General features: G+C 38.7%; 1 protein-coding gene across 2 annotated transcripts in view; it reads left to right on the top strand.

Moving 5' to 3' along the window:
- DOCK1 (dedicator of cytokinesis 1) overlaps positions 1–22,215 on the top strand; it is a 319,193-nt gene that overhangs the window by 16,147 nt on the left and 280,831 nt on the right. For both annotated transcript variants that reach the window (XM_055719977.1, XM_055719978.1), the window contains exons 2-6: positions 7,637–7,720; positions 13,564–13,604; positions 15,679–15,734; positions 17,259–17,355; positions 20,784–20,932. In XM_055719977.1, coding sequence (XP_055575952.1) covers positions 7,637–7,720; positions 13,564–13,604; positions 15,679–15,734; positions 17,259–17,355; positions 20,784–20,932 — 427 coding nt within the window. The remainder of the gene's footprint in view (positions 1–7,636; positions 7,721–13,563; positions 13,605–15,678; positions 15,735–17,258; positions 17,356–20,783; positions 20,933–22,215) is intronic.

The raw sequence follows: 22,215 nt of genomic DNA on the forward strand, positions 1-22,215 counted from the left end.
AGCTCCCTAAAAATAAAGTATTTGGCTTAAAAGAGGGGAGGAGGAAAAGCGAGAACCTTAAACTGCTTCTTGAAAATCTTGGATAGGTCCAGAACTCTTCATTTATTTATTTATTCATTAATTAATGCAGAAAGGACAAGTGTGCATGTTGTTCTGTCCTACTTGAGCTCTCCCTGCAGGATTCAGCAACAGGGTGGTTACGCTCCTGGAAGGCAACGTGACTGAAGTTTGGGTATTGGTCTGGATTTATGAATTTTCCTCAGTTTATTAATTCTTGTTGGGTAGTGGTAAGACACCAGATGCGTTGCAAAACATATTGCTCCCCTGTGTTGCCATCTGTTATAAAACCTGACATGTCTAGTTATGTTTATAGAGGCTTGGGTGGTCCTTCACTCTCTAAGCTGTGCTCAGCCAGCAGTCAATGCTGCACCTGTGCTTAGGTTCTCTAAATGCAGAATTTATCCCTGTGTATGTTGACTGGTTTCCTTTTGAGTGTTTTGTGCCCTCATTTTGGAAGAGGGAGGGCAGGCTGTCATTGCAGGGATTTCAGTTTGAGAGGTGCCAGAGTCCAGGTTCAGGATTCATTCGCCCTCAACAAATGTTGCTCATGGAGGAGGAGTGTTCCTGCGTTCACATGGAAATACAGTTTCAGATGAACCAAGGTGTGTTTCAGGAATTTGCTGCTCAGGTGGAAGATGGGAGGAAGGAAGGGTCTCCATGTTGTAAGGGAAAATGAGAGTAAGTCTTTACCCTCTACTTAACCTTGCTGGCTTTAGTCTGGTCCTGCTGGAGTGATACCTGTGATAAAAGTCTCATTCATGGATGTAATCAGTAAGATCTAGTGTGTGACTGGGGAGGAGGAACCACGAGCTTGGTTCCACCACTTCTTCGTTAGTTTGGTAGTAACTGTTCTAGTTTAAGAGTTTCTTTAGGAAATTGTTTGTATGACAGAATAACTAGAATATTGAGAAAGAACTAGTGAACAAAGCTTGGTGAGACCAGGAATAACAAAACACAAAGTGTCTTCAGTAAGGCTGGAAGACCTACTGTCAGTTAACACACATGAAATCATCCTCAAACAAATCTTATGTGCAACACCTGACTCATGCTTCTTTTTTCTTCTTCCTTCTCCGTTAGCCTCAGCTGTAAAAACTAGAAACTTGTCTGGGTAAGTAACAGAGGAATAAGGAGTCTCTCTAATACTGAAAGCAACAACCACTTTAGTTTTAGAGAAGAGGAAATCCTTCAGGTTTCTTTTATTTGTAATACTAGAGAATTTGCAGGAGACTTTGCTTTCACCCCTGTGATTTCAGTGTACTTTTATGGAAAAAGCACAATTACGATTGTTGGTTTGTTTTTTTTTTTAAAAGACAGTGTGAAATAAAGCTGATAATGTGTTAAATGTAGTTTGCTTTCTTTTAGGAGTGTGGAACAGTTAATACAGCCTTTTATGTGAAGTTATTCCATGGAATGTTACTTGTAATATTTTTGTGGTATCTTAAGATATCTCAGCTTTCATACAGTCAGAGAAAAGCTTCTTCAGTAGATACTGATGTTACCTTTGTTTGCCTTTTCCTCCTCCTCCCCACCCTGTCTGTCACCCCTCTCTAATTCTTCTAGTGTTGCACTCCTCATTTTTCAAATGCATGCAGATTAATGAGTGCAGTTCAGTAGAGGTGTTTGTTTTGTATTCTTTAACAGTAAATGGCTTTTTAGTGCAATTACTGTAATGTCCTATTCATTCTTCCTTCCTTTATCAGCTCTTAGAGTTGAAAAAATTGCTCTATGCCCACACTAATCCTTTGCTTCTGGCACTTCGGTACTTCTGCGTAGATGTGCTGTGTGGTTGCAGTGGGAGGAGGAAGAGAGCACCGAGCGCCTTTACCCAGAGAGTCACTCTGCTGAAAGCACAGCTGATGAGGAAAAATATCTTTGGTGGTGCTGAAACCTTCTGTCCTGTGGTGTGGGGTTGAGAAGTGGCTTCAGGGTGTTTTTGTCACTGTGATGTTTTTCTTTGTGTTTTCTCTCTTGCCATCCTCGTTCTGCTTGTTATGTCTCAGGACTGAAACCCAAAGTTCACCGATATGTTTGCTGGATGCTCTTTAGCCTTCATGTCAGCTCACTCTGCCTCGACTAACTAACAGATGTGCTAAATCCATATGCTGCTGGTTTTGTTCAGTGCATATCTCAAGAGCCACAACTACTCTATGCGTTGGCAGCAAGTCCCCTAAAATTATTAGGGGCTTTCCCTGTCATGAAGAGTTTTGGTTTATGTCTGTTTTTATAAGCAGGTTAAATATAAAGACTGCACCTGAAATGGTGTGTTTGGAAGCTGCTGCAAGTGTACCGATAACGTGGTTGTCAAGGAAATATAGTCTATAGGTGTGATGTTGCAAATGTAATGGTCCCCCACAGCTCTAGATTAAATGAGCCATAGTTAACAATGCTTAGAACTGGAAAATAAAGCTCTTTATTTCTTTGTCCACAACTCTGAGGAAATGTTGTGGTCCTTCTTCTCTGCAGGCTAACCTTATAAGTTGAAAATGTCAGATGCAGGTGTCTGGGAGATATGTAGCTCATGCCAGAGACATCAGAGAGCAACTGCCTCCTTTATCTTCACAAGGGTCTTCTGCAGGGAGGGCAGTCCTCTTCTGGAAGGAGGTCACCTTTACAGGTGACTTCCTTGCTCATTTAAAGCTGACGGCTGTATACTGGCCTGGAGGAACCTGGTAGTTCCTCTGTAGTGCAGGCTGTAGAGCAGGCTGAAGGAAGCAGCGGTGGGTTGCAGGAGCCTGAGCTCACTCCTGTATACCTTCTGTGAAAAGGCAGCGTGTTTGCAGCTCAGAAAGCAGCATCTTTCCTGAGCTCCAGTGACTGGTATCTCGTCTGCATGGTCTCGTTAAGTTACCTCTATCACAGATGTATCCCATAAGGAGAAAATGCGTTGTAAATAGCACTCTTCTAAATGGTAAGGGATGAAAGTATTTGGTTGCAATAGAGAAGCTTAGCTGTGCCTCTGCAGTTGAAGTTTATTAGAGAGGATAAAAAGTAGTATCTGTGCATGGATGAAGAGCACCAGGATGCTGTATTAGTGTTAACCATGAGGTTAACTTGCACTGGCTAGGTCGTAGTCATAAACGTTTTGATGCTTGAGGAACTGTGCTTTTTATCCTGCTTGTACATTGTAGCAAAGGTTTTTCTAACTTACTGGGCTGCATAACTTCTTTGCCAAAACAGTGAGCTTTGATTGTCAGTTCAAGTATGATGTGGAGGCCTGACATTAACTAGTGTAAATATTCCTAATGCTTCGTTCAGCTTAGAGGTCTCCAAGCTGAGAATCTGTCATACTGAGAACTGGATTTTCCAAATTAAGCTTCAGTTACTTCAGTTATAACTTCATATTTTATTTTTTTTTACTTCAGGCTTTTAAATATTTAAAGTGGTGACTCAGAATACAGTTGATCAGACAAAATATAAGCATGCCCGTTTCATGCTTTATTCCTCTGAATTTTGTCTTTCCCTTTAATTAAAGCCTTGTTTGCTCCAGTCAAACATTTTATCTGTCATAACATCTTTTGATGTCACTCTACATAAAAAGTACCCTTAGAGGGAGTTACCTGCTAGCTTACACAGGAGTATGCAGTGTAGTTCGAGCCTTGTTTTGTAATCATAGAGGTGGAATGCACTTTATAGTTATTTTGGTTGTTTGCTTCATCTGTCAACGCTGCTGCAAGCCAAAAACGTGATTTCTCTTTCTCTCTCTTTTTTTTTTTTTTTTTTAAATGGCTTTTTTCTTTGTTTTGTTTTGTAGATATATTTTTCACACATGTGTATTTTTAAAGGTGAGTCTTCCCTCCATGGCCATTGCTCCTCACTCAGTTCATGTCAGTGGGAGCTGTTGTGGGCAGTGATTACCACTTGATGGCTGTTTGTCGTCTTCTGTTGAAAGAATTGGTCATTAGAGTGAAGCTCCTGTTATGTGACTCTCCTTGTTATCACAGACACCAGTTAACACCCTTGGATGTAAATTTTAATGTCTTTTATTAATAGCTGCCTTTGATTCTTAGTGTTATTCCATTTAAATGTTTGAGAAACGCTAAGCTAAGCTGAAGTGTGAATTGAGTACAGGACTGTTTCTAATCTGTCGTAATGTGAATTTTTCCTCCTTGGGATGTCTGGTACGAGGCAGCGAGATTGCTCATCCGGGTCCCAAAGCTGGGAGACTTGAGTTGGATTCATTTTCAGATGTGTTGAGCACATACGGGTCCTCTTGGCTCTAGTGACAGGTGTGAGCATCAAAGGGATCTAAGTAAATACCCGAAGGATGCAGTTAGGTGTTGAACTCCAGCCACCCAAGGTTTGGAGGAGTTAGTATTGACTGTGTAACTTTGTCTTCCCTGGTATGTGCTAAAACTGAACTGAAAACATTTCTAATGAGTGTTATCGAGCAGACTGTCCTGCATGCCATGTATTCACCATTGTTAACATCCCTCTGCTCAGAGCAGTCTAAAATGTTGATATTTGTTAACGTGTTTTTCACAGAACCCTCTTCTCCTGCAGAATAGCAATTATGGTTTTAAAATATTCTGTGCCAGATACCAAGGAGGGAGGGTTTATCTCTTTAATAATGAAAAAGTTAACAAAAACATTAAAACAGGAATAGCTAGTTTGGCTTGTTTTGATGTCAAGAAAACCATATTACTTTCTAAAGCCTTAATTTAAATACTGTTGATATTAGTCTCTGCAATGCACTTGACCTTTATTCTTTTTACTCTGAAATGTCCTTTCCTCTGCTTATAATCTTACACTGTATACCGTTTTCTCTTCCAAATTGCTTTTTCTTTATTTTTTTCATTTTTGCACTCAGATATATTTATTTACTTCTGTAGTCTGTCAAGCAAGAGGAGTAGCACAGAGAAAAGGAACAAGGCAACCCGTCATGTATTCGTTGTTCTTAGAGTTGTAAGCTGGAATTCGATGAATTCTGGTGAGAATAAATAGTAAGTCCTGGGGGTTGAAAATGAGGTGATGACCATGGTTGGAGGCAGCGCCAGGCACTGTGCCCAGTCCTTGTGGTGGGATTAGACCTCCTCACTTGCCCACTTACGTGTTGCTTGCATCTCTACTTGGGGCTAAACAGATTATCAGATTTGAGGAAAGTATTTTTCTCCAGTTACCAGTTCTTATCAATGGAATTTATATTGTTGATCTTGTGTGTAATACAGGCTCTAGCTTGCTGCTTAGGACTCCTCTGGAACAGGAGAAAACTGGGTTGATAAGTGAGGGTGCTTTCTGGGTCGGATGTCTCATTGCCTTTAAACTGTGGCTTTTGGCCTTTTGCTGGGTCAGTTTGAGGGTTTTTGGAAGTGCTTTGTGACCTGTAATGAGTGTGGCATGTGGTGTTAATGTCCTGTGAACTCTTTTGGTCTGAACAGTGAAGGTTTCCTGTAACTTACCCAGGTCTTCCTCTTCAGAGTGTCCCACTGGAGTGCTTGTGACCAGTGCTGCACACCAGCCCTGGCCATGGAGCTAATATAGAAGGGAAAGCAAGTGGATATCTGAGGGGTGGTAGAAAGTTTTGAGGTAACAATCATATTCTAGAAATACTTCCACTCCCCGAAGAGTTATGACAAATAATAAGAAATGTTGAGTCTCTGATGTTTTTAAAAAGCTATCCTTTGACACTGCATTCTATACTCAAAGAAGCACAGCCCTTTATGTATTCAAAATGTAAAGATGAGAAGCCTAGCTCCTCATGGTGGAGGAGGAAGACTACTTTTGCCATTTCATTAGTTAAGAATAGTATATAAAATGCCTTTGAACTTGGTAACCTCACTGGAGGGAGTAACTACAGGTGCAGAAACCTTTATGGGTCCACCTTGACTATAGTTCATTAACGTCAGTCTTGTGAAGTACTCGAGTTACTGTCTTTGATCATGAGGATGCTACTTCGTCTTGGAAGATTTTGTTTCTTACAGTTTGCTCCATATGAAATATAAAAATGAAGTTTAGGAGTCGTAACACTTTTGGTTTTCAGTTTATTAATATATTTTTCCAACAAAACATAGTTTGCAGTGTAATTTGTCAGATAAATTTCTGGACATTGCTAATCTCAGTGCTCAGAGCTTCCAGATTTCCTTTTGGGAAGGGTAGGGAGATCTTTAAATGACTGGGTTTTTGGGTTTTTTTTGTTTTTTTTTTTTTTTTTTGGTTGTAGTTTGTCTTCTGAAGATGGCAGTTCTCAAAAGTTCTGCTTTCTTGTCAGCCAATCATTTAAAAAACAACTCACCCCACCCCCACCCCCCCATGATTTCTATTTGTTGGTGATGATGTAACTTCATCGGTGAGTGGGGTAACACATCTTTTCCATTTGAATTATCTCTGGTAGTACATACCTGGCTACTGTTTTTTTCAAAGCAAACAGATTTTTGTTCTCTCCGAAGTTACTCCTTGGCCAGGAGTGAAGTCTGGGCATTCATGGCCATGAGGCAGGAGCTGCTTTCAGCACTCTTTGTTTTGCAGTTGACTTCATTGCCAGCTGAAGGTGTTCGTTCAGTGCTCCCTCAAGGAAGGTGAATGTGGGTGGAAGCTGACCACTGGTCTGGGGGACAATGACAAGCAGACTCTTCAAGGGTTGAGCTGGAACTCATGACCTACAATGAAGTCACTTTTGGAATATACACAGCTGTGAGGTTTGCTATTTAGGTGCATCTAAACAAATCTGAAAATTTTCTCTTGGTCCAGAATCCTTTCTTCCCTGTTTTAGGTCTCCAGTATTGACACCAGCTGTGTCTGATGCGAGGGTCCATCAGATCTCTTGTATGTTGCACCTCCTGCTACTTATACTGGATGGTAGAACTCCAGGCTTTTTCTGAATTCGGCACTGGAAAGGGAAATGGTTTTCACTATATTGTCACTCCTCACCCTGCTTGTGTCTGGAGCCACTCAGAAATATTTGTGAAAACCGATACATTTGGTGAATTTTCAGGTTGTGGTGGTGCAGGCTGTGGATGCTGTCAGGGCTTGCTAATGAGTAAAGTATGATAACTTGACTATAATACTATAGAATGGGGGATAGGACTAATCTTTCCCATGAACACAGGTGGGTTGATACCATTACCTCTGGCACTCAGGAATTCTGAAATCCTGTTGTTTCTAAATATAGTGTGTTTGCAGTAAATTAATGAAGTGACCGAGAAATCATTCTTTAATATTAGTGGTGGTAATTTGAGTTTTCTGAAGACACTTTGTAGGCTTTCTGTATGTTGAGCTGACAGTAACAGACAATGCAGTTCATTACGGAACTGCATAAAATTGACACAAAGTGCTGGAAGACAGGCAAATACAACAAAAGATTATTTGAATGTGGTGTTATGAAGAAGGAAAGCATTATAAACAGAGTGAGGGACTATGTTCAGAAAGTATACTTGTTGCTTTTTGAGATTTGTTACAAGGGGAATGTTAATGGATTAAAGGACTTGCCCAAATTTTTACAATTTTTTTTTTTTTTTTATGAAATCCTTTACGAAAAGGTTGAAAACGGCAAGTGAGTAATAAAACCAATTATGTGGAGAAACTAAAATCCTGGAAGTTATGTTTTTTTGCATGTGCTAATAGCAGTGTTTCCTTTCTCTAGCTCTCTACAACTATGATGCGAGGGGACCAGATGAACTTTCTTTACAAATAGGTGACACTGTGCACATACTAGAAACATATGAAGGTAAGCTGGCAAAAGTTACATTTAAAAACATTGGTTTTGCAATTGCATTTCTTTTTTGTTTGTGACCTTCTCGTGTTATCAGGTGATTAATTACTTTCTTGCCAAAGGACCAAATGCCTTATTTCTAATGAACACAGAATTAACCAATGCTATGTGTGAATGAAGACACGTGTGGTCGATAATGGTGAATAACCAATTCCTTTTCTATGGAAGATGGATGTTTTGCACAGCTTTATTTTTATGGAACTATTGTAGCAATTACCCTATGTTACAGAAATGATAGATGCTCTTTGGATACTCTTGGGTAATACAAAAGAGCCTGCGGCTAAAAGAAGTTTAATCTGAATTTGAAAGTCACCTGGGTCCTAAATTATTTATATTTCTCCCATAAGATGGGTACATGTGTTACAGTGCTGTGGACTGCTTTTAGGCTTTTGAGATGCTTTGCTTGTTTTGATATGAACGTATAGAAACATTATGTGTACCAAAATCTTTCCTCCTTGATCCATGTAAAAGGGAATTTGCATGTTGCATTTGATAATCAGCAGAATGTGAAAACTGTCATAATGCTTTTTGGGTCTTGCTTAATCCAGTACTGAGCCAAGCAAAATACAGCTCTTTTGTTACGTCCTTGACTTGAAATTTTATGGCATGCTGCTGTTTGGAAAGGTATATAACTAAACTGTCTTTGTTTAAAATATTGTAATACTTTTTGTCCTGGGAAAGTGTGATTTACTTAAATATATTGATTTAATTTGTTCCTCTAGACATTGATCTTTTGATACATCTGTGTGATAAATTTGTTTTAGAAACTGACTTAATAGGATTTTTTTATTGTTATATTTACTGAAACAAATAATGCTGTTTCAACAAAAGTAACAAGCTCTACTCATCACTGTGCAAATTATTTTTCTTTCTGTTCCTGGGCTAGCATTTTCTTAGAGTTCAGCTTGCTGCTGCAATGCTAAGTTTGACTTGAACCAAAGTAATCTTTCTGTTATTTGACATTATGTGCTTTAATAAAAATCTAATAATGCAAACATTTTAAATGCAAATTGAATGGTTTAAATATTGTGCAGCTTTGTACTTTTATAAAAATAGTTCTATTTAATGCATGTGGGAGAAACTGAATCCTGAATAGGGTATGTGAAACCACATCGAATGATGACTGCTGCCAACTAAGTGGGGTAATGGAATGACGCACTTTTCCCCTGTACTTCAAGAAAGACCTTCACACTTGCATGTTTGTTAGGCTTCAAGCACATGGGATGAGTTCATTTTAAAATAAATGCAAATAAGTTAGTGTTCTTCCAAACATTTTATGCAATGATTGCTCGTTATGTACCTGCTGTGATGGGAAGTCAGATGCCATAATTCTTCTCTCTTGTTCACAGAGCTGCCAGTATTAGGTAATTATTTGACCTTTTTGATCTCAAAGTTCCTCTATGCAAAATTTCTGTAGACTGTGTCCCAGGAGGTTTCGTACTGTATGCACAAACACCCAGGTGTACACCTGGGAGCTTCCCTGCCATCGGTCCTGTCCATGTCAGGGTTGCGTTAGGCTGCAGTGGGATGGGTCAGTCTGAAGAAAAGTCCCCTAATAATAGGAGAATGGGACAGAAAAGTCATTTGAAGAGTCAGTCATGCCTTTTTGCTAAGGATCTGCGATTCTGCTTCTCAAAGGTCTACCCTTTTCCCTGTATTTAAGATTGCAGGGAAAAAAGTAGTCGTCTTCCATTGATATCTGCTGTATTATGCATTCTGCTCTTCACTTCCTACTCCAGAATTGTTACTATTCTGCAATAATTTTCTGCAGTAATTATAAAGTGAGGGGTACTTTTAAAGACTTATATATGTCCGTGGGCTTTGAAGTGGTAGATTGTAGTTGTTTTTTTCGGTTTGTCCCCACCCCCTGAGTAGTCTTTGTCTATAAAAGCTTATGGCAAATCCTTGCTCAGTTGAAAGACTCTTCTCTCTGCAGATGAAAGAAGCTGAGAAGCTGGGGTGGCTTGGTCTTGTATGTGTAGTCTAGAAGACCTTTTTTAAGGACTGACAGGTGTCTGTAGGTTATCATGTTGCTATCATGTACTGGAATACATTGCTAAGATGGACTTTGCTTATGTGTTTAAAAGATTATTTTTTTTTTTTTACCTGTATGTAGAACCTATTCTGGAATTCGTTTTTATTACTAAAACATTATAGTCTTTTAAAATTTCATTGCAGAAAACTCTTCCCCCCACCCCACTCTGGAACACAGGAAAAAGTTAGTCCAAATAATGCAATATGCAGATCCTGTAAAGTTGCAGGCTTGCTGTAAACAGCCTATATTTTTTTATAGGAGTTAAGAGATTGGAAATGAATGTGCGCATTTTACTGTTAAATCTTAAAGTTTCTGTTCTTCCAGGTACCAAAGCAAAGGTGAAGCTACTTTCTAGAGTAATTGATGTAGAAAGTCAAATTAATTTTTTTCTTTTGGGTAGAATTGCAGACAATTTTATTTTTCATTTAGGAAACTTCCTCTCGCTTCTTTTAATGTGAGCCTTTACAGGAAAAGCCAAACAGCAAAGCTATATGACTTCATAAATATCCCTCATCTTGCAGGAGAGAAGGGATGCACTTCATAGCAGATACCCCAAAACAAGTATTTGCCACATTTTAAATTAGTACTTCCCAGATTTTTATTGTCTTAATTCTGTTTCTTTATGTTGTTTGGTGGAATGGGCGAACAGAACATATGATCAATAACTGTGGCTAATTAAGGTGAATAGCTGTTAAATATAACAGTAAATAAGTCTCAAAACCAGGCTTGTGTGTTTGAACAGCAGTTAATTTCGGTGCTGCTGTGGGAAGGCATTTTGAGTTCCCAATTAATTATTTTCGAATAAGTTATTCTTGATGCTGTGGGAACATTTATTTGTTGGTTGCAGGTATTTTTGGGGATTTTTTTTTTTCTAATTAAATGCAACAAATACCTTATCTGGGTAACTGTGTAGTAAATAATGCATCATTCTAGACAAACAAATGCAAATTTTTTAGTATCTTTTGCAGTTTTCATAGAGACACAAGTATCTCATTGGTCCCTTTTCTTAGTTGGGCATTTATGTGGATGCCTATTTCCAACCGTTGTATCCCATAATTGTTAAGGGTGAGGCTGGAAACCTGTAAAACATCAATAAACCACTTAAAAGCCCTGGCCACTTTAGGAAAATATTTCCGCCTTCAGCCTGTTTCCTTTCACTGGCGTTTTGTCTGAAACCAAATTGGCCATGAATAGAGTGAGGAGGATCTGGAGCTCTGTGCTGTGTGCTCCAGGGAAGTGTCTGGCATCAGGTAGTTGCATTCTCTGCCCTCAGGCTTTGAACCTTTTTTTTTTTTTTTCTTTCCCCGCATGATCTCCAAAACTGCTGAGGTTACAAAATCAAGAACTACAATTAGGCAGGGCCACAGCATAGGTGGGTTAGGTGTGTCAGGATACCTTCTTAATGTCATTAACAGTCACTCATGCTCATAGATCCCTCTACCTCTTGCTTTTTTTTAGTGCAGAGGACTAAATACCACTCACCTAAAGCAGCGGCTATATTGTTTTTTCCCTTGGCCAGTGTCTGACAACAAAATATTTATTTGTGCATTGAAGAAAAATCATAGTTTTGTGACCTTAATTTCTTTAATTCATGTTTGTGAGGGAGTTGTTTTTTTTGCAGTGCCTGTCTGTATGTGGAGGAGAGCAGCCCTCATCTTACAGACGGGGAACTAAGAAACTGAAGAGTCCTTATGGTTTGGGTTAGCTAGTTAGCGATGACTTCATGTATTTCAATGATGTTGCCTTTATACGTGTGTGTTCGTGGCAAGACTCAGTGCCTCCGGTTCAACCAGTGAGAGGTAGCTCACTTTGAAAATTGGGCTCCCCATGGGCTAAATAACCAGCAACAACTTCATTTAGGTGGTGGCTGCTGGTGAAGAGCCTGGTTGGACTTGCCTGGCTGCATTAAGGACCTCTGTAGTGAGCAAGAGTGCAACCAGTTCTCCAAGGCAGACTTTGGCTCCTTTCTTACCTGCTGTCTCTTGAAGATCTTCCTGCTTGTTGCAGAGCTTCAGAAAGCAGAGATTCAGTGGTGAGGAGCCAGCACAGAAGATGGGATGGGAGAAGTAAATGGCAGAGATAATACGACTGTATGTTCTTCAGTTTGTACAGTGTATTTGATCAGTGTTGTGGTGTTCATCAGTTTAGACTCCAGAACTTCAATATGTTGGTTTATTCATATGGAAGTGACGGAATTTAGAACTTGAATATGTACATGTCTGTGCACAGATTTCAGCCAGTGGAGTAAGTGCAAGCAGAAATGCTTTGCCGCCTTTGCACCCGAGCTAGACACTGTGCATGGGTGTTTCATCAACAGTTTTTGTTGATATTCCTCTGAAAGCAACGGAAATGTCAGACCTGAGGCTGCTGCAGCATCTGTAGGGAAGTGAACTGTGACGGTTATAGACACCAGATTAAAGAGGATAGTACTAACTATCCCCAGGTGATCACAGAGGATCGGCTTCTGATGCAATATGAAGATGATGAATCATTTTACCTTTTACTACTCAAGAGCAGGTAGAAAAATCCTCTGTGCTTGAGACTTTAATTTGTATTTTTAGTCCCAAAGTGTAGATGATGAATTTATTGTCATGTGTTGTCTTCTGTGAACTTTCTTCCTGCCCTAGCTGTTATCAGGAGTGGGACCGTAGGTTTTGGGGTTTTTGGGTGTGGTGTTCCGCCCCCCGCCCCCCCCCCCCCCCCCTATTTTCTGATCCTCCCATCCTCACTGACACTGATCTCTGGAGAGGGATGCTTTGCTGTGTAAAACCCCTGGTTTTCAGGGCTTGGCAGGGTGGTATTGCACCCAGACTGTCTTCCGAAAGCTGCAGGGGCAGCTCTGGTCACCAGGGTTGCTCCCTGGCATGCTGAGCAGGAAGGAGCAAGTGAGCCGTAGCACAGACAAACTGAAATACAAAATAGCCCCAGTGCAAGCATACAAGCAAGCTAGCACAGAAATGCAGGCAGTATGTACAGAAGATCTCATCTGCTTTCTCTTGCACAGCATCTTCCATAAGGCAAAACGACTATAGTTTGTAGGGTTTTGTTTTTGCTTTGCTTATCTGGTTACACTGAAGCAGGATGGCTGGGGAAACACTAAGAGCTGTAAAGGTGATTGCTTACAGATGTGTCATAAACTGGGGGCACAATAAATTATACAGTTTTCCAGGCAGGAGCACCTGCCTAGGAGCACGGCACAGGCTGAATAATCATCTGGCACTGGGGCTGCTGTGGGGTGGGTGTTTGCTGCCTTGTGCTGAATTAGGGCTGTGGGGCTCCTTGCTTTTCTATTTTGATGTGTGAATCATAAATCCCAAAGTGTTCTTGTTTTCTGCTGAGATGGCAAATGACTGATCTACATTTGGAAACTTGCGTTTGTGGAACTTACTTAGGTTTTAAAATCAAACCAGTCGAACAGTACATTTTTGTAAAGTTAATGCTCTTAAGTTGGTTTTGTTTATGTTGGTAGATTAGTAGTTAAAATTAAATGAATGACAATTAAAGACATCATGTAAAATGCCATCTCTGTCATGTAGACTTCTCCATCAGTTTGATTATCATCACTCTGACTTTTATAGCTTCCAAGAAGACTAGTTTTAGCCAGGATATTAATCCTGTGAAGAATTTAAATTCAGGTGAGGCATGCGTGTTGGCGGGGGCGAAGCATGATCAGAAACCATGTTAAGGTGCTGTTGAACTGAGAGGGAAGAGCTGGTAGGTGACATTAATGGACGACTTAATGCTTTTTCCTCTTTTTCCTTAGGTTGGTACAGGGGTTATACACTACGAAAGAAATCCAAGAAGGTAAGTGTTGCCAGAGCAGAGTGCTCATTTTTCTTTTGGACAGAGATAATATAGTATGGCATTGGGTGTGTTGTTACAACGGAGATCTCGGGCATGTATGACGGTGCTGCATGGGAGCAATCCACCATGTGTCCACTGATCTCTGATAACTGCTGCTGCGCAGTCTCAGCCCCTGGTAAATGTGAATTCTTCAGGTTAACTGAAACTTATCTTAGCAAGGCCTAAAAGCTGAGTTGCATATCTTTTTTTTTTTTTTTGCAATTTAAGGGTATACGTGTATGTACGGTCAGTATAGATGGCTTTGTGCACATCAGCTTGTTTTCTGCAGTAACTGGTGTACCACAGCCTTTGCCTCAGTAAAAGGTTCAGAACGTTATGTTCTACTTGATGTGTTTTAGAGGCTGAGACTTTGCTTCACTGTCTGTTAAATAACGTATTACTCGTAAAATGCAATTGCATCTTCAAAAGTGATACAGAGATCTACATTGTGATTTTCAGTTGTTCTCTGTGAGGGTGGGAGTAATCTTGTGCACTGTCGTTTTGCCTAGCTGCTAGGCTTTCAGTGTGCATAAAGGGCTGCTGTTTATAGCAGCCTTTCTGAAATAAAAAGAAAGGAAACGGCACAAATACTGGTTGTAACGTTGTGTTTTATTTTTTGAGCATTTTACTTTATAGTAGTAATTAACTAGAATTAAATGACTTCTGGGTTTGCTTCTTTTTTCACTTACAGTAAAACACTTCAAATGTAGTGTTTTGCTTACAGAGGTGCATTTTGAGTTGCGTCTGCATGTCTAAAAGTACAGAGTGGAGCTGTGTGGTTCATCCCACACATTTCCTAGCCTGGCCTGTTCTATGTTTTTTCTATTCTATTTTGATATTTTCTTTTTTTGGAAATACACTAAATTTCTTATGAACTGTGTTTCATGAGCGTGCCTTGTACAGTCTAAGAAGCAGTTACGCATTCTTTTTGTCTTAAATTAATTCCATGTGTGGCTGCATTTGTCTGCTACTAAATGTAGTGATTTTTTTTCTTTACTGGGACAAAAAGACACCTCCCCACCCCATACCCCCCAGTTTGTGTAGCTTTCTAAGAATTTCTTTTTTTTTTTTTTTTTTTGCATTCCCAGATGATAAGAAAACTGAACTGCTACCTCAGAGGGTGAGGTGGAAGAACTTACTGTCTCAGCTTGACTTGAATTATTTTTTAATATGAGCTTACACAATTTTGGACATATTATTGTATTTCTGTACTCTCGATTAATTTAGAACGTTTTTTCAGAAAAAACAGTACTGGTCTTTTGCAGTACTGCCTGTTGAAGGGGTTTTTGGCTTTTAGCACTAACAGTAGGTTGGCTGTAGAAGACACTACGTTATAGATAATTTGTGTACTATGGGTTGCAATGCAGGATGCCCGAGTTCTGTGTGTGTGTGTGCCTGTTAATTTCAGAGCAAGGCAGCCCAGTATACTGCCCATTTTCATGCAGGTTTATTTTAAGAATAAGACGACGACTGGAAACAGTATAGAAAACTTTGGGAACAGAAGCAACATCTTCTAGCAGGGTGAGGGAAGCTTGGTTAGATGTGAGGTAAAGCAAGCAGCAGGGCTGGGTTACAGGCAAAATGTAGTAGAGGAGCAGATCTACGTAAAATCATCTGTCTTTCACACTTTCAAAAGGACATCTGTCTTAATCGGCATTCGCAGATAATCATCCAGGGACCTGAAGAATTCACGTCAAACTGTGCCTTGAACTGGGGAAGGAAGCACCCCTTTGCAGGGTCACTTGTGACAGGGTGTCTCTGCTGTTCCCTTCAAATTGTGAAGATAGGTTTAAGAACACTGATTCTGTATTTGCGAAGGTTACAACACCTTCTTGAAAGGACATGCAATACAAAATTTAAGTGTACATTAAAAAAAATCCAAAACACCATAGCATAGCTATTCTGGTGCTTCAGAGTATGTGAATGGCTGTGCAGAGCCGGCAATGTGTCTTGGCATACTTTTACATAATAGATACAGTATGTTATATGCAACTGTTTTTTTAAAACTTTTTTTTCCTCTCCTTCCCTCCCAAAGGGCATATTTCCTGCCTCCTATATACATCTTAAGGAAGCAATAGTTGAAGGCAAAGGGTAAGTTCTGACTTGAAAATAATGAAAATTCATTTTCCTATTTGTACCGATCTAATTTTGGTGTATTATCAGCTAACTTTACACTTGTTTCCAGTTAGTTAAGGAGCTGATGACCAGAATGTTTGTGTTTATTTTTGAAAATAAATTGGTAACTCACCTGAAGTTCAACTGACATCAGCAGTGCTTCTGGCTATTACTGTCCTTAGCTGCGTTGTCATATAGATGAGCAAAAACATAACCTTCTTTGTATTAGTGTAAATATTTCAGAAGAATTAATAACTTAACGTTTTTGTTCTGTAACTTTTATTACTCTCTCGACTAATAATTACCTAGATTAACTTCCTCTACTCCTTGCCCCCTGCTTTAATTCTCTTTTCAGTTTTCCCAACTTCTTTTACCTTCCAGCCCTGGAGTCTTATGCTTTCTGCCTGATATATTAAAAGAGGTCTTTGATATGAGATACCTTTTTTTTATGCAGATGAAATTTAAGTAATTTCTTAATTCCTTCTTCGGTAAATCTCGTAGACTGGACTTCTCACTGAAAGCCATTATCCAGGCATCAATTTCTGCCTTACGGAGAAGTTTTGTAGAACTGTTCATTTTGTGATTCTCCTGCTCCCTTCCCTGATGTGTGTGACACCAAATAGTTTGGGCTGGGTTTTGTTATTTAACAGTTGTTAAAGTTCAGATCTTTATATATCAAATCAGCTTTGCTGGACATGCATGTAAAAGTTTCTTATATTGATACAAAATTTTAGTTTAAAAACAAGAAAAACCCCAACCAAATCCCAGGGAAAAAAAGGTGGAGTGAAGTTAATAAATAATTAGCGAGGTATGAAATGGAGTGAAACAGGATTATAATATTTTATTCCTTTGTGCCTGATTTATTTTTATACACTGTTAAATATGTAAATGATAAAACTACTAATCATGAGATTGCTGCATAATGTCATCTTTCTTGCTGATTACAAAACTGCCTTTAAGTACCCTGCTTCTGAAATATTAAAAGATCTAGCCTTTTCTTACTTTCACAACACGTAATTTTAAAACAAGTCATACAGAAATTTCATGACTTGCATGCTTGATATTTCTTTGGAAGACCAATAGTTTGGAAAACAATTATGCATTAGTGTCATGGCATTGTAGGTTGTGCATATCTGGCTTTCATCTTGGTTGCCTCTTGTAAAATCAGTGTCTCAATAACAAATGGTATGGTGAGGCATGTATCAATATCCTTAGCTTCTGAATATAGAAGTAAGGGGAGGGGGGGGGAAGAGGGAGTGTGAGTTCAGTAGTATAGTCTCAGCCCACCCTGAGTACCCTCTGCTGGTGCACACTGCTTCTCCTGTACCTGATAATACATTCTTTTTAAACTTATAAATTTATCGTAAGTGATGTTACTGTAAACCCTGTCATTATTGAACTGTCTTTGGAAATGAGCAGTTCTTTCTTAGGAATGATTCTACAAACCTTCCCAAAACTACTGCTTAATTCAAGCTTTTATTTTTTTCTCTGCCTTTTAAGACAACATGAAACAGTTATACCCAACGAGCTCCCTTTGATTCAGGAGGTTACCACAACGCTGCGGGAGTGGTCCATAATATGGCGGCAGCTATATGTTGTAAGTATCAACTTCAGAAAACATTTACAATAGTATAGATTATGAAAATATTGCTGCTGTGAAAGGTACAGTGAGAAGTATAAAGGAACTATTGATGAAATTCCACTTCTGCTGTTGTTTTTAAAGGCTACTTCTAGTGCTGAAAAGCTGTTTAGCATCTTCTATGTTAAGGCCTAAATCTCAGTAATGTTTCTTTTGAGTGTTTTCTCAGTGTATATTTCTTGTGCATAATCAGTTTTTTTAGCGTTACCTTGATCTAGCAATAATCTTGAGCAATTACAACCCATTTTTCATGGGGTGCTATTATACAGAATACATCGGGTATTTAAGATGTATACAGATTTGGAAAAATCTAATACACAGTTGTGTTAATGAAATGAAGAAAATGGTTTTCAGGGCGGTTCTTAAGGCTGTTGGTCTATGTTATGGAAAAACTGCGTATTTGATGTCGAATTTGTGGACATAAACTTAAACTTTTGAAAAATCATCAGTGTAAGCCTTTTACCTCTCATTATTCTTGCACTTGAAGTTGACTGGTCCCAATTTATCTTGACCTTTTATATGCATGGTTATTTTCATATGCTTAAGCTCCAAGCACATAAGAATATATTCTTAGAAATTTATAGTAATAAGCATTTGCATTTATAGTCTCTCAGATGGGATAACAGAAAGATACAGTAGCCATGAAGCTACACAGATGAAAGTGCTCATAAGTAAAGTCTAAGTAGAGTTCAAATTCACACTTAAATGTGCAGGTCAGATGTAAAGCGACAGCATGCCATAGGGCGTAAGGCACCTAGCTCAGACTTTTTATGCTCTCGTTGTGTAAGGTCACCGTAACAAGATAAGGGGGGAACATGAAAATCTTACATAAATGTAAGTAGGGTTTAATGAAGACTCTCTGCTTCTTATAAATATATTTGAAATCTTCTATCACAAAAGTACAAGCTGCATAATGAAGATACTAACTGGTTCTGAAGATGTTTGTGTTGACTAACGTGGTTTTAATTGCACCCATGAAAACAAAGATTAAAAATATAGTATGCTGGAAGTGATGTAATGTTGCAATAGATGAGGTGAAGGATATATGAAGAGAAACAGATTATATATTAAAGAGAGAGCTTTAATGTGATGTGATACTAGAGAGGTCACGTGTTGAGGAGCAAGGAAATAGGCAGGCAGAAGCAAACTAGGAGAAGCAGAATCTATTGAGGGTACTGAGAACAGCTTTGCCCATGGTTCCACTGCTGTGTGCTGCTGAGGACAGTGAGGATTACATTTTGACCCTGATGTCTTTTTTGGGGGATTATCCCGAGTATGAAACCTGATATTTCTTAATGTCAGAGAAATACCACTTGAAGAATCGCACAAGACTTGGTTGTGGTGCACATGAAATAAGAAAGGAAGAATAGCAGAGAGACATTTTAAAAAGTTTTCTTACCAATACCTGTGTGTGCTTTTTGTAGCGGTAATTTTTAGGAAGTTATAGAATTCTTTTGGTGTGGGGATCAGTTGATGAAACAGTTAATGTTTAACATCTCATTTGCCATGCATTTACTTCCACAAAGACATACAAACAGCTAAAGAATACTGCAGTGCTTTGCTAGTAACTTTGAATTCGAGAGCAGGCGAAGTGTGATGGCAGTAGTGGCCTTAGTTGGTAGCAGAAAATGTTTCAGTCCCTGTTACAGCTTTACTTTGAGCAGGTAGATTACTTAATGAACTTGTTTTGTATCTCAAGGATATTTGTTAGATTAATTCTATGTAGTCCACTGCCAAAAAGAGCGTTGGTGCACTGGGATCGCCTTTTCAAGGGAAATTTGGTTTAATGGAGGCAGCCAGTTTCAAACTGGTCAGTCTGCAGACTAGAGAGGTTTTCCATGTTGTTCACATCTTGCATATCAGAAGTCATTAAATGGCCACATTTATGCCTTTATTCAGATTGTAATTCGTGTTTGAATATTGAATAGGTATTCAGTTTTGCAGGTAGCAGAGAATGTGGCATATTCTTCATCTCACCAGTTTGATTGCCTGCAGCATCGAAAATCATGAACCTCTTTCCCATTTGGATTTGTCTGTATTTTGCTACCGGCTACATGTGCCTGTTGTGCCTTTCTCTGCTACATTAAAAAGCTTTTAATAATGGGTATTTTCTCTCTGTGAAGGTTTTCACACTATAATCAAGTCAGTTTTTGATAATCTGAACAGACTGAAGTCTTTAAGTTTCACAGTTAGATACTTTTTCCCCCTGAGTCTTTGAGTCATTATATTCTTTTCCTGCACCTTCTGCAGTTTTTTTGTTGTCTTTTATATATAGCGCAGAATTTTATTTTAATTATCTAATTATTCCGGTTGTTCTCAGTCAAATAAGGCCTAGGTGTAGTCTGCATGAAAGGTAGCTACATGTAGCCCGAATAATTCATTGATGTAGGGTGTTTAGAAAGATGTATTCTTTTTAAGAGTGTATTAAACTCATGGCTTAGATTTTAAGGGTTATGAAGACAGTAGGAGAGACTGCTTCTGGGTAACATCAAAGCATTCAGGGCCTCTGTGTTGTCTTTGTCTTGACGTTATCTTTCACAATAAAAATAGAAAGGCCGTTGTTCTGCAGCTTCAGTTTTGCATAGCATTGTTTGTGCTAAAATTGTTGTCTGTATGCACTGTCCACAGTTTAAATCAACATGTCAGATTCTGTTTTGTGGTTAAAGATTTGATCTTTTGTCTCTGAATGCATGGGTGTATGGGCATGCATATAGAAAACCCTCTGCAAAAGAGGTTTCTTCTATTGAAAGCCTGGAACTTCATCTTCCCGTTTCCTAGCTTAGCTGAATGTTGCCAAGGAAAGTTTGTGTATGCTGCTGGCACTGTTTAATATCCATAGTTCCAGCCTTTATAAACAATTAAGCTATTTAACTTCGTATAAGGTTTAGTGCTTTTCTCTTTGTTCACTTTCCTTCAGATGTTACCTGTGGACTCATAAGACACTGATGCACTTGGCTTTGCACGCTAAGGAATTTTTAAGTGTTACTCTGAAGGTTTAACTGGGGGGGCGGATTCTGTAATATGTTGCAGATGGAGTGTTGCAGCGCTTGAGCCTCTTGGTGTTAAAATCCACCATTTTTAGTCCTGTTCTACTCAGTATAGAGGGTCATTGAATAAAGTTACTCTGTAAACCCATCAAAGGATCTCTTTCCTTTGAATGCCTGTTCTGAATACAGTATGATCCAGGTTTTAAGTTAACATAAACACAGGCATTTACATTTGTAAGACTGTCTTCAGTGTTCTGTGCCATAGAAAGTTAGGCTCCTAATTTAGAGTTGTTTGTAGACAGTTACTTTTTTGAATTTGTATTTTATAATTGCATTTTATTTAAAAGATGCTCAGTAGACTTCAAAACTAACTTCTACCCGTCGTTTTCCTCCAAACAGCAAGATAACAGAGAAATGTTTCGCAGTGTACGGCACATGATATATGATCTTATTGAGTGGAGATCTCAAATACTGTCTGGGACCCTACCCCAAGATGAGCTCAAAGAACTGAAAAAGAAGGTGACTGCCAAAATTGATTATGGCAACAGGTTTGTGAACAATGTTTTCCCAGTCTTCATGCTTAAAACCAAATCAGCTTGTATAATACACAGCAGCTGTCAACAACTTCTTGCAGGATTCTTTTGTTCCTGTATTTATGGAGATGTGATAGTAGCATATTAACAGTCCTGTTATAGCAAGATAAAGAATGAAGTTGATACAGCATCTTTAAAGTGTAGTATAAATTATAATATATGAAGTGGAATAAATAGATAACTCTCTCACATGATATTATCAATTTGATACTAGTATGAAGTTGTAATTTTTAAGGTCAATAGGAAAGTGCAGGTATTGTCTCCATTCAAAATACAATTTAAACTCTACTTGCTTTTCCAGCATAAACAGTTCTTGCCTTCTCAACGCCACCAGCTGCGTTTGCCCTGGAGCCACTTATCTGTAATGTGATGTTGAAGTATTTGGCTCCAAAACATCGTTAGCTCATTGTTCCTCTACTTTATATAGTATCCAGCTTGTACCAGAAGATTAACAGAGAGATTTAATAAAAGAAAGTATCTACTTAACAGAAGAGAATGGAAATTGTGAAGGAAACATTTACTTACCCCCACCTCAAAAGACAGCAGTATAGGTTGCATACATTAGATATGTTAGTAATTCAGATGTATGAACTCTCCAAACAGTGGTCTGCGTTTAAGGTAATTTTTTTTTAAATACAAGATTTAGGTTACAAGTTGTCTATACAGTTATGACTTCCCATTTTGATTGAAAATGAGAAATCATATCTTATTCGTAAATCAGAAAATTATTTGAAGCAGTGTTTTGAATACTGAGAGGCAGCGGTGTAGTACTGTGCACCTGGGGGCTGAAAAAGTTTTCAGCAAACCAGTCTTTAAATGCCTTGTGATGTAAATAACTCATTGAATTTCAGCTATTTGTTTTTATTCTTTAAGAACTGCCAGATTTGCAGTATTTTTGTTCATGCACTTTACCAGAAAAAGCTGTGATTTAAAAAAAAAATAATAAAAAATCATCAGTCACTGCATTCAGTCAGTAATTATCGTTTATAATCCAAGATATGGACTGTTGTACCTCAATAGACAATTAACCAGATGTTGTTGATATTATTTGTTTGGCTACTGTATTTTACCATCTGTCTAAGGAGTTGGTTAAAGTTACTCTGAATAACCTCCAGATGCTCAGTGTTCAAATACAATGGAACATCTTGTGCTGTGCTTTATATTCATAATGTTCTGATGGACTAATTAAGTGATCAGAACATTCTCTGTGGAGTACAGGAGGGAAGTGAATTTGAACT

Source organism: Falco cherrug, chromosome 9 (genome assembly GCF_023634085.1).
Source record: "Falco cherrug isolate bFalChe1 chromosome 9, bFalChe1.pri, whole genome shotgun sequence".
Classification (NCBI taxonomy): domain Eukaryota; kingdom Metazoa; phylum Chordata; class Aves; order Falconiformes; family Falconidae; genus Falco; species Falco cherrug.